At 34.7% G+C, this 13,333-nt stretch overlaps 1 protein-coding gene across 3 annotated transcripts in view; it reads right to left on the bottom strand.

Moving 5' to 3' along the window:
• LOC126820379 (putative extracellular sulfatase Sulf-1 homolog) overlaps positions 1-13,333 on the bottom strand; it is a 61,034-nt gene that overhangs the window by 21,262 nt on the left and 26,439 nt on the right. For 2 of the 3 annotated variants that reach the window (XM_050548289.2, XM_050548298.2), the window contains 6 exons: positions 9,884-10,149; positions 8,641-8,880; positions 5,821-6,046; positions 5,008-5,103; positions 4,117-4,267; positions 2,827-3,002 (listed from right to left, as the gene is read on the bottom strand). In XM_050548289.2, the coding sequence (XP_050404246.2) occupies positions 2,827-3,002; positions 4,117-4,267; positions 5,008-5,103; positions 5,821-6,046; positions 8,641-8,880; positions 9,884-10,067 (1,073 nt within the window). In that variant the 5' untranslated portion in view covers positions 10,068-10,149. Of the gene's footprint in view, positions 1-2,826; positions 3,003-4,116; positions 4,268-4,613; positions 4,699-5,007; positions 5,104-5,820; positions 6,047-8,640; positions 8,881-9,883; positions 10,150-13,333 lie in introns of those variants that run through there. The other variant, XM_050548306.2, reaches the window with a different exon arrangement.

Genomic DNA, 13,333 nt, shown 5'->3' with positions numbered 1-13,333 from the left:
CGGCCAATGCAGGGATCGAACACCCGACCTCCAGGCTAGCGAGCCAGCGCCTTACCCACTTAGCCACGTGATCCCCCAACTGTAGATAGACCCTTAATGTAAATGGAAGAAATAATCTAAATTTAATGCCATTTTCATAAATATAAATTTATACAAAAAATTAATTTAGACATTTCATGCAAAATCCATGTATATAATGGTTATTTCTATTTTTTTTTTTTGTTCGGCTGTTGTGAACTAAAAATTATTCATCATGAATCTCTTTTAATTTATGCTTATTTAAGTACCGTAATAGAAATTTGTTGATTAACTAAGCCTACTTCTATCACGTTCTAGGCCTAACGCAAAACTGTAAAAAATCTACACTACAGATAAAATCTGAATCACTGTCATTCAATAAGGATGGTAATCCGTCATTAGGTGAACGTTGCCGAATAGGTCTAGACATATCACCGTTTTATTATAATTTTTCAAGGAGAAACAGTAAGATTTTTAACTGTCAAAATGTCAAACAGGAAGTAAACAAATGAGATAAAGTTGTCTGTTCCTAAGGGAAATAACTCTCATTACGCTAGGAACGTTGCATTCGGCTAACCGGTTTTGTCGACAAAAGTCGCCGTGGGTACTTAACGGTAACGTTATAGGTGTCGACAAAAGTCGCCTTGGGTCAGTTAAGAGTTAAGAGTGACAGCTCATTAAGTAATCATCACAAAATCATTAGAATTTGTTTGGTTTCTAGTTCTGCCCATGCCAATGAATTGAATGACAGTCGTTTACGCCTGCTTAGTTCATTCCATACGTCTTTTTATTATTATTACAGGTACTTCTCAAGTAGTGACTATAAAATATTCATTGGGTCTTAAATATTAGATATAATTATTCCATATTTTCACGGCAAAAAAACAATATCAATATTGATTGAAATGGACCAATATTGAATTCTAATCCGTGTTTCTAATTTTGATTATTATGGCAAATATTGAGTTAAGACTTTTAGCTCCTTTAATAGTAAGTGCAGGGGGACTGCACCACACAAAATTTACACAAAAACAAATACACGGACAGGACATCATACTCAGGAAAACACAAACATACAGACAATTAAAAAAAAAGTGAATGAATCCGGGGGCTAGCCGTAAGCGTCCACTGCGCTGTACAGTCCCGGGTCTGTAGTGACACAGACTTCACTCAAATTTGAAAACAATTAGGCATCAGGGCTGTCGGTAATTTTTCACGGTTGATTAGCAGCACTGCTAATCAAAAAGTCCAATTTTGCAAATTTGATTAGCAAATTTAAAAATTGATTAGCAGTTTTTCAGTTTCAACATAAAACACCTAAATAACAAGATATTACTTTAGTTCATAACACATATGATTAGATTCCATTCTTAGATTTTTTAGCACTGCCACAAGTATTTGTGATAGTTTGTGAATGTGATGTAGACATTTAGTTGGGTTTTATGTATGAAGCCAATTTTTGACAATGACTTCCGAAGCCCCAATCATTTTAATTGTTATTTTTTCGTTACGTTAGAAATCTTCGTTAGAAAACAATTTCGTCTGCTTTGTATCGTGTATTAATATTTTTGTTCAATCGGTCGCACCTCGATTAACTAGACACACGCGATATAAACAATAATATTTTACGGGAATTTTTACTTTGATTTATCATTTTACAATACGTTAACATATATTTATTTTTTTATATTTTATTTACAATACGTGGGGGAACACTGGATTTATTTCTTTCAAAATGAATATGATATAATTACTTGATGTCTCACAACGTGAGTGGTACTACTTGATTCCCTATTTCCGGTTTAATAGTCCCTATTCATAGAGTTATGTCCCTGTATTATATAGTACCGTATAATGAATTGTGTCTGGGTAGTTCGAGAAGAAAATGTCACATGGAGAATTGAGTTTTGTTTATAAAATTTTATTCAACATTTTATACACGTTGAAAGTGTTGAGAAAGCCTTCTAGTCTTCAAATGTGGATTATCCTTGTGTCAATATCCAAAATGACAGGCATATTAATGATTCGCAGTTACTGCGAATCAAAAACTTTAGATTTTAATTTTTGATTAGCAACGGACAAAATATGCATCGCAAATTGCGCTGCGATACTGGTTGTCGGCAGCCCTGTTAGGCATACAACCCAAAGAACCCATTGTGTAATGCCAGCATGAGTCATGATCTGCTATATGCTACAAGAAATACGAATGTAAGCATATGTAGTAAAATTCAACTATACAAGTAACCACATCGGTGAAATGTATAAAAAAGTAGTCTAAACTCTTAAATTCAATAAAGAAACGCTTCAGTATTTAATACATATAGGGTACATGTTCCATCGTCACAAAAAACGAGAAAAAAAACTGAATACAAAGAAGCAAGTAGAAAATGTAGACTGTCTCGAGGGACAGCCGTGTGCTGACTGAGAATGACGTCATATCTTAGAAGGTGATAATAAATCACAATAATAAGGGCGATAATCCAGATAAAATAATGTTAAAAGCTTAAAAAACCATAAGTTCTAGCGACTAATCGGAATCATTAAGTTATGTAATTGTACAATATATAATAATATATTAATATAATACCCCAAACAAGAAATGCAAAACAGGTATGTTGAAGAAATCGTACTATGTAAGTGTATTTATAAAGGCATAACATCAAGGTTTCATTATGTACAAATATTTTGCTCTTGGATAAAGCACAATGAATTCAATAAGTGTTTTTATTAATGCAATATTCAGCCAATGCCTATTTCTTTTAGGCAATCACTATATCAGTGAATGAGGAAAGTGTCTATAATACTTACACCGTTTTATGTCTAATATTCGGGCCACGAACTAGAAGGGGTATTTTTACATCAAATTCATATGGCATAGCTTTACCCTTGACTAGACCATATTGTCCGATATGATAGCCATGATCTGATGTATATATAGTGTAGGTATTTTCCAGTTCTCCTAACGTATGTAATTCTGCATGCACCTGGAAAAAAAAACACAAAAAATTCACTGAGAGCAAACAGGGGCCCAACCTCCCACATTAACAACTAACAAGACTGGAACAATGAAGACTAAAACTAATTTCTAGTGGCAGTGTTATTTATTCATCTGGCCTTCAAATATGGAGAAATTCAAGGGAGTGGTTATATTCAAGACTCTTGAAGTTAGTACAGACCCTGGTATAAGGTAGGGATCATCATGCTATCATGAAACTCTTGTTTATGAATGATAAATTAAGAGTTTCATACAGCATATGAATACAAGCATACAGTAGCGCTATAGTAACACATCATAACTCTAGCCTACAGCAGGATATTTCAGATTGGGCTGACCTTAAAAATATCTTTGTTTCGCCAAACCCGACCCACAATCGAGGAGAAGGGTCGGTAGGTCGGGGTTTTTTTTCAGATTTTTTTTTAAAGAGCTAATTTGACAGCTTGATAATTTTCTGGGGGGGGGGGGGGAACATTCGTCTTTTTTTATTGTCAAACAAATCAATGAGTATGACATCGGGATTTTTCGTGATGCACGACTCCGAGACTCGCACACGATTTGCCACGAACTCTAAGTGTGAAACCCCTTCAACACGTTTTTAACGATCGTGCGGGTTGTGCCTTCATTTTTCTCGAAAATGGATATTGAAAATATCTTCGTCATTTTTAAAACGACGCCCCACAGACATAGAGGCAGAATCATTTCGTGGGAATAGACGTGCTTTCGTCTGCAACCATTTTGTTGAGAAGCGACACCTATAACGCTTTCGTCTTGATCAACCAGTTTCAATAATGAATCAAACTATAGCCATAGTAAAGGGAAATAACTCTCGTGATATATTTCAGGTTGACACACAAAATAAAATAAAAAGATCGCGGAAAAGTGCAATAAAATAATTTAAGTCGGGGGTGGTTTTAGTTAGTCGGTCGCGTTAGGCGAAACAAAGATATTTTTAAGGTCAGCCTTGTTAATTCAATGTATATACGTCACTGCAGACATCATTGGAAGTGGAATGAAAGCAGAGAATGTGCAAAAAACATATAATGCTGCCCACCCCATTTTTTATTACATACTGTCGTGAACCTCAGCCCAACCTGACTCACCCTCTCTACAAGATCATCTACAGACTGTAATGTTTGCAGACGTCTTCGTTGTAATAAGTCGGTAAATTTCTGGTGTATGGGTAACATTCTATCAGTAACATTCAATAACCACTGTTTATCAGGATTTGGCGCCACATTCCAACTTGGTGTCCTGTAAAGAATTACATAAATTAGTAACTTTAAACCTTTATTTTTTTTGACTATTATCTTAAATAAAACTAGATTTTTCTTTTCCTATAAATTTGTTTAATTTTCAAGAAGAACCAGATGCAACAATTAAAACAGCCACAACTTTAATAACTAAAAGTGTTTAACATTCAAGGTTCACCCGTCGAAACAACGAAAACTGCAGCACCAACTTTAACTAAGATTGTTTAACATTCTAGGTTTAGCGGACACAAAATCGAAAACTGTAGCAACAACTTTAACTAAAATTGATTAACATTCGAGGTCGACCGGACGCAACAATAAAAACTGCAACAACAACTTTAACTGACCTCCCACATATACATAACCAATGAATGGATACCATTGGCCATTTGGCAGTAATTGTTTTCACCGATCACAGAGTCTCAAATCATGCTTCAAAAAGAACAGATATATGTAACTGTTAGTAGAGCTTTTAGATTTGTTTTAAAGCAAGTACAACATTTTTACTCTTAGTATTAATTTTACACAACGTAAATACAAAATTTAAAAACAACTGGATCAGAAGAGGGGCAAAAGAATTCTGATTCTGAAGATATGATACCCAAAATAAAAGCTCATATCTAAATCATTGATTCTTATACCACCATATTCATGAAGGTCTTACTTTGTCATATGAGGTTGCACATCATGCCGGATACTACACTCCCCCACCCCAACAATGAGGTACGAAAATGAATTTACCTATGATCACGATTATTCTCAAACATATGTTGATATTGCGGTGCAGCATCTTCTGGTCCATGTGGTGCTGGTACACTAATGACCATTAATACTGGACTGAAGTAAACAAAGATGATATAAAAAAAAAATGTGTAACTAAAATACCATATTTATTTATACTGTTTGTGATGCAATTTGTGAACTTTTTAATTTTGTGAAATGTAGTTATCCCCCTTTAATATGTAACCCATTTTTGCTTATTTCTGAAACGAAATGAAATGAAATGGGGTTTAACGTCCTACTGTTTTGCTCCGAACTGGGCATACACCATACAGTGTGCTATGAGGGAAATTTTGCCCAGACAGCGGCACTATGGCCTACTCTTATATCAAATTCCAACTGTCAAGGAATCTTTCACGTGCACACCAATGACTAGACTAGACAGCTGTCCTTGTTATGCCGGAAAATCTGGGTGAACTTTCTCGGCCAATGCAGGGATCGAACACCCGACCTCCAGGCTAGCGAGCCAGCATCTTACCCACTTAGCCACCGCGATCCACTTCTTAAACAAATTCATTTCACTTGGCTATATACATGTGAAATAAAACATTAATGTCTCACGAAATTATGGATGAAAATACAATCTTTTTGATCTGGGTAAACAAAAAAGCATGTTGACTTGATTAAAATTGTATTTTGCAATTTTGCAAAGTGGGTATCTGTCTACGTTTAAAACAGCTGCATTCTTAAAACATCTTAATTTAAGTTTTCTTTAATACACTCCAGGATTGTATGCAGTCTGGGTAATTCCCCCCCAACAATGCAATAACGCACCTGCTCTGGTTATATCGTCGACTTTGTTTTAGAAATGTTACTGTGTCATTGGCTATCACATCTGTTAAATAATCTTTATAGTAGTTATCACCATGTCGAACTATCTGTCCATTAAAATTTAATGAATAATTGTAGAAACGTGAATTACGTATTAATCCAACCCACTCTGTCCAACCAGGCGGCACATAGGTTCCATTATATTCATTTAAATATTTTCCAAAATATGCTGAAAAATAAATGGCTTTCTTAAAGCAAAGCTGTTTATTTATCAACCAACGTACAATCAATACAGTAACACATTTCTGGTAGGGATTCAAAAGTATACGAAGATCCCAGGGTAAGAACGATCTAAGTAAATTTTTCAACGAACTTCAGTTAATGGTGCCATCTGGTAGCAAATTGCATAAGCTTTCTGTGGAACAATCAATTTCAGGTAAAAACGATCGAACCCAGGCACTTCCGAAATGTCCTCCCAGACAAATACAAGTCCATATTGCCCTTTATTTGACCTTAATTTGGCTGAAAAGTGGATGTCAGTTGTTGTACTGGTAATCATGATTTGTATTAAACATCATTTTGAAGTTGTAATTAAACCCACTCGTTGTTCTATTCGTGTCAAGCATTCTCGTCCAAAAGTCTGTTTTGTCTTTTATGCGTCAAAGAACTTAATTTCGGGAAACCAATCGACAGTGCTACATATAAACGATCAACTCTTAGTAAGGATGAAATTATATCCAATCACAAATCTGTACTCACTTCATTTGGTACTCCGTGTGGAGATACCTATACAGATTTGACCTTGTTATATTGGATACCTAAACTACATAAAAATCCCTACAAGCAACGTTTTATAGCAGGTTCATCCCGTTGTTCCACAAAACCACTTTCAAAAGTATTGACATCTATACTAATGGCTGTTAAAGAGGGTATTCAAAAATACTGTGACAAAATATAATCTCGTAGTGGTATAAATCAAATGTGGATATTGAAAAATTCCAAAGAATTACTTGATGGTTTGCAATCTAGATCCCTTGCTTCAGTCTCATCTATTCAAACATTTGACTTTTCTACTTTGTACACTAAAATTCCCCATAGTAAATTAAAAGCCTGGTTGAAAGACATTATTAACAGTGTCTTTTCGTCTAAATCAGGTACTGCGAGATATCAATATTTAGTTGTAAATTACAATTCCACATATTTCGTTAAGAATCACAGTGATTCCAAAAACAAATTCACGGCCATCAAGATAATTCAGATGTTGGATTTTTTAATTGACAACATCTTTGTTGAATTTGGAGGGGAAATATATCAGCAAGTGGTTGGCATCCCCATGGGCACCAACTGTGCACCTTTGCTTGCTGATCTGTTTCTCTATTCGTACGAAGCCGATTACATACAGACGCTCGTAAAAACTAATAAACGATCAGTCAAACTTTTTAATTTCACTTATCGATATATCGATATATCCTGATGAGCTCGAAATTAAAAACACCACTGACAGTGACAATTACGCTTCCTACTTGGATCTGCGTTTCGATTTTGATAATTGCCATAAACTGAGTGTTAAATTGTACGATAAACGTGATGACTTTGACTTTCTGATTGTTAACTTTCCATTTATTAGTAGTAACATTCCAATATCACCAGTTTATGGAGTGTTTGTGTCTCAGCTAATTCGTTACGCGAGAGCTTGTTCCTTTTATTCTGATTTTTTAAGTAGATCAAGGCATTTGTCATCTAAGCTTCAACTACAAGGATACTTGCGCACTAAACTTATTAAAACCTTTAAAAAGTTTTATCGCCGTCATATTGATTTGATTGGTAAATATAACGTGTCTCTCTCGGCTATTATTCTAGATATATTTAATTGACACGTATACTATTACTATCTCCCTGATAATATCTACTACATCGTTAACACAGTTCATCGCGTGCATTTTGCATACCGATAGTTCATTGGCCAATCACGCTATTTTACCAACATTTCGCCTAATAGTTTGGATGCAGCTATGGCGGGTGTGGCGCCAGGCAGGGTAAGCTTACTCTTCCGGACACCTGTTCCCACTGTTTGTCGTGTAATTTGTACACGAGGAGCAGTCCATTTGCTGATTACACTATTTATCTTGAATACACTATTTTGCCTATAACGTTTTTTAGGACTTTGAATTCTGTCTTATGGTTTGGATTGTTCCTACTTGGTTTTATTTTATTAGATCGTTCTTCCCCTGGACTCTTCATATAGATACCTGATATATCACTTCAGTCTTATACAATGTATAACATCAATGTAAAATATACATTATATCAGCAAGGTTGATTCAGTCTTACACAATGTATAACATCGAAAGCTGCCTGTATTGGTAAAATAAACCTGATATTGGCCGACATCAATTCAATTTTATACAATTTTATAAAATTAATAAATTGGCCGAAAAATGCACATGTCATTGTTAAAATTTATACCTGATGTCAGCCAACATCGATCGAGACCAACAGGTCACACAATTACTGTAGTGGGTAATTAATAACTCATTGAAGAAATGTATCAATTAACACCTCAGTTCTATATAATGAATATTATTGATTAAAAGTGTTACATCCCCACCACCCCTTATTCTTACCAAATATTCTAGAAATAAATGAGTAAGTACTAAATTCTCACAATATAAACCAAATAACCACAATCTTAGATAGAATGGCTCCACTTCCACCACACTAACACTAATATCATAGAGATAACCCTCACCCCCTTCTAAACAAATGTTCTTGAGGAAATTACTTACACTCTGACACCCCACCCCTCACTTACCCAATACTTACCAGTAGTATATCCATGATTTTTTAAATGAACACCGAACGTCCTCGGCTCATGGACCTGTTGCCATTCTACGGAGGAACAGTTTCCATTGTTGGTGTAAGTATTATGATTGTGAGTATAGAGTCCAGTTAATATAGAACTACGCGATGGACAGCACATGGGCGTTGTAGTGAATGCGTTCGTAAACAATGCACCCTGATCACGCATTATTTTATTAGTCTTTGGCATGGCCTTCATTGATCCTGTAATAGATGAAAGGAGAACACGATTATATACATTGGGTCATGTCAGAATATTGACAGAATGACTGGTCATAGTTACATAAGCCCAATGACATTGATGATGTGGAAATTAAATTGAGTATAATCTTTATGTTAGAGGTAGTTTGATGTCATCTCCATGGTTACCATTCGCTCATTGCTAGGACTTCCGAAATTCAATCTACAGCAGTTAAGAGACAGATATGCATATTCAAATGTTAATCCTAATAAATATTTCAAGTATGATTGTAGGCTGGGACATATACATGTACTAACACAAGAAAATCAACAGCAACCCACAAAGACCATAACAATCCTTGAGAGGAATTGACTTAGCAATTGACTTCTAAAATACAGATCTATATTTCGTTTCGTTTTTTTTTATACTTTCAATGACCTCTATCAAGTTTTAAATCACATTTAAAAACTTACATGTTTAAACTACATGTATCTTTTCCAGACTAAATTAATTGATATATTTTTACTCCTTTATAAAAGCGCTTTGAGCATGCTTATGGATGGATTTGGCGCTCTAGAAATCGACATTATTATTATTATTATCATTACTACATGAAGATCTGACAGGTTGTAGTTGGGGTCGCATCAGGAGTTTTGACCCTATGACATCAGACATTGATTAACCAATCAGCGCTGATGTTTCTAGAGGGAAACCCACAGTTACATGCATCGTATGCCAAGAACTCTCTGCAACAGACCGTTTCATTGGCTAATCCCTCACATCAACCAGAACGTGGGTTATACAACAAGTCTTCCAGATCCTAGTGTAGTAAAGACAAAAAAAACAAAATTTTGAACTAAAAAAAAAATCCGAAACGAAATAGGATCTGTGTTTTAATCAGATTGACTTAACCAAAGCATTTTTAGCACTAAATTCAAACAATGCTTAAAGGAAAATGGTGACATATATTTACAAGAATTGTGAATGAACAAACGGACAAAGCTGATGGCTACCTAATGTTCTTACCTAATAGTGAGTCTTGATCATCAGTTAGTATCATAATTATATTTGGTCGTTCACTTCGTAAAGATCTTGAGTGATGAAAGTATTGTTTATTATAGTTTTTAGGAAATTGTGATCGGAATTCTGCAACACACAGCAGACTTGACAAAACAGTCCAAAAGAAACATGTTGTAGATGAAAGCAACATTTTAATTGGTTACAAGACCAATACCATTTGTAAAATAACAGTATATTGGTTCTTTTTCGTCTTTCTGTCTACATGTTATTGACTGAAACACAAAAATATATAGAATTAAGCAATTGAAATTAAAAATGGTTCTAATACAAACACTACAATTACTTCTTAATTAGCAAATAGTGCAGGAAAACAGCACCACACACGACAACAGTATAGAAACCCAGTAGACAAAATCACAGACAAGACACATCATACAACACACATACTGAAACATATAAATAACAAACAATAAAAGCAAGGTAGTTCTTGAACAGTTTCATTTGAGCAATCATGAGTGTTAACTCTGAAAGTATTGATTGGAAATTGTTGGAAAATCAATCAGACCCATTGTTACAGTGGGATAAGAACTTTAGCCATTAGATTGTCCACAAGGACTTGTTGATGATGAATGTACAGGGTAATACATAATATCTGTGGATCTTTTAAGCAGAAGCCAATGAAGGTGCACCATGACAATAAGCTAGTTAGTATAAAGGTAATAGCTATATAAATTCAAGTCACAATATTGGGTGGACTTCTATATCACACTCTGACAGGGGCATCAAACTGTCATAGAAACCGTATACATGTATGTGCACAAGTGGAGTGGATAATGTAACTGGTACCTGTATTGTTCTGTGGGGGATGTACATCAATAGCTGGAGTTGGGGTGGGAATGGGGAGGACCTGGATGTGTTTCCTGAGTCCTCAATATTAACATCACAAAACTCAACATATAATAAGCTTAATTCATACAGATGTTTAATCTTATCTACATTTGGCAAAGACAAAAATACAAACTTTTCATCAGATATTGTCTAGTACAATTATTTTGATATGACAGATAAGAATTTGTTCCCAGTCAAACTGCACTCTGATAGTCTAATAGCACACAGATTATTCTATGATAATTATGCCATAAATCTTTCCCATCAACCAAATTGGCAAAGTATATCGGTCAAAATTGTTTTTTAACCTATAAGCCCAATGTTTATTTGGTCTAGTATTTCGGTTGAAGTAATGAAGCATGTACTACAACGATAAAACTATATGTACAGATTAAGCATCAGGAACATTAGGAGAGATCCTCTCGAAAAAACAACTACAAGATGTGTGACATACATGTAATTATTCATAAACTAGTATAGTGATATAATATCACAAAACTATATAAAACCTGTGGTTAAAAAGACCTATGCTCGGATTTTCTGACCATTTCACATTTAATCCTCTGATCTCAAATTCTACAAATGATAATAATAATATCTTTAGTATAAATAACAAAGAGTACTAGACATAGAACAGATCCTTGTGGAACACTAGTTCGGTAGCACAGTGAGGTGACTATCACCAATCAAAAACTTTATAAGGAATGTCTTAATCTAACTTTGTGTAAGACAATTATGCTCTATTTCATGCCAATTTTGAGCAAGAAAATAATTTTGTCCAAAATGAACCAGTTTCAATATTAATAGCCCTCTTATCAAAAAGAGATCTGATATGTCTGATCACAAAATAAATTTAAATGTGACAGAGTACATGGCTGTGGTTGGTTATGACTGGGAAAGTGGGAGTATGCCACTTATCATATTTGGGGTTAAATATGTAAATAGAGTTTACATATGGAGATGCACTCAAGGATAAAGAGAACCAGCTTATAAGAAGATAATAAGTTCATTTGTATATAAAAATAAAACGAGCAATAAAACCAGAAGTTGTATCACTTATCATCATACACTCTCACTACCACAATACTGTATACCCTCGGCCAGATGCAATGTGTCTGATATGGGGACCTCAGTGGTGGAAGGGGGGGGGGGGGGCATGAATTCATATTACATGGAATGTTAGTGGACTTTTTTAAATTCATAAACAACATTTTTTTTCATTGAAAGAAACAGTTTTGGGGCATTTTGGGCCCAAAAGGATGTGGTTGGAACCCCTCTGAGGAAGATCCAAAAATTGTTGTTTTTGATTGTGTGTGAATTTTGTAATTTTGGGGAAGAAAGTCAAAAAATTATTACAGACATTACCGTTTAGGAAAGTGGGCTCTTCAATTAGCAATTGAAAATTTAATTTTTATCAAGACTGAAGCAAGTGACACTCAGTAAGGCTTTAATATTTGGAAACATCAGGAGAGCAGAAGGTCCTTAGTTCCACTCCAGGTGATGACTGAGGTATAGTTTCTCAGGATTTTCTGGCATGGTTTCCCCTTGTCAGTGGTTTTGGATGGAGGGCCTTGCAAGCTACAATGTATAATTGTTTGGATAGTACGGAAAATCAAGGCCATGTGTGCGCGTATAGGCTAGCATGTAAAGCAACCCTTGGTAGTTGGAATTTGTGTAGGCCAAAGCACAGCAGCCTGGGCACAATTTCCCTCATAGTACATCACATGCCGTATGCCTATTCTCATTATCCCAGTCTGAGCAGAAAAGTAGGACATTAAACCCCATTTCATTTCATTCTTTTATGGTGATGACATTTTTGGCTAAGAATTGTAGATTCACAGATGGTGAAGACAATATAATACACAACCAAATTTTAAATTGCTTTGGTATTTTTGATCTAATAAAGATAGAACGGCATATCACATTACTGTCTATTAGTTTTATATTACTCCAGGTGATTTCTGTATGAAAAACACATTAAAGCAATGATTTTCATCCCATAAAAATTAAGTTTTAGTCCTTAAACATTTAAAAAATCTCATAAAACTGATAATAGACACCATTAAAATTTATATAAGAGATGATTTAATTTAGGGTATACCGAGGTGGGGTTGACTGTTTTAAAGATAAAGTACGATTACAAAATGGGTATATGAACGGTAGTTGTAGTGTAAAGGTGTAGCTAGTAAGGCTGGGAATCGATATGAAATTTCAATATCGATTATCGGCAAGAATTTGTCAGCGATTATCGATAATAATCGATTATCATTCTTCCGGAAAAACCGAACCTTACCGACCTGTTATTTGTGTTGATCGAGTTACAGTAGTGTTATTATCCTAGTCTATTACTGTGCCGATGTACGTAAAAAAATCAATTAATGTAAAATAATTAGTTGCTAAATGTAGGATTAACTTAAGTATTATTCTAAGTTTTGTTCTTGATTCATTTGAACCTTTTTTTTATTCCAATATCTCCGATAAATACAAAGACAATACACACAGTGTTACTAATAATAGAATAAAATATAATAGAAGGCGTCTATTGATTGGACAATAAAAAATAATTAC

The sequence above is a fragment of the Patella vulgata genome, chromosome 1 (assembly GCF_932274485.2).
Source record: "Patella vulgata chromosome 1, xgPatVulg1.2, whole genome shotgun sequence".
Classification (NCBI taxonomy): Eukaryota; Metazoa; Mollusca; class Gastropoda; family Patellidae; genus Patella; species Patella vulgata.
Note: the sequence above shows the minus strand (reverse complement) of the source record. Positions and strands in the feature narration are given on the sequence as shown.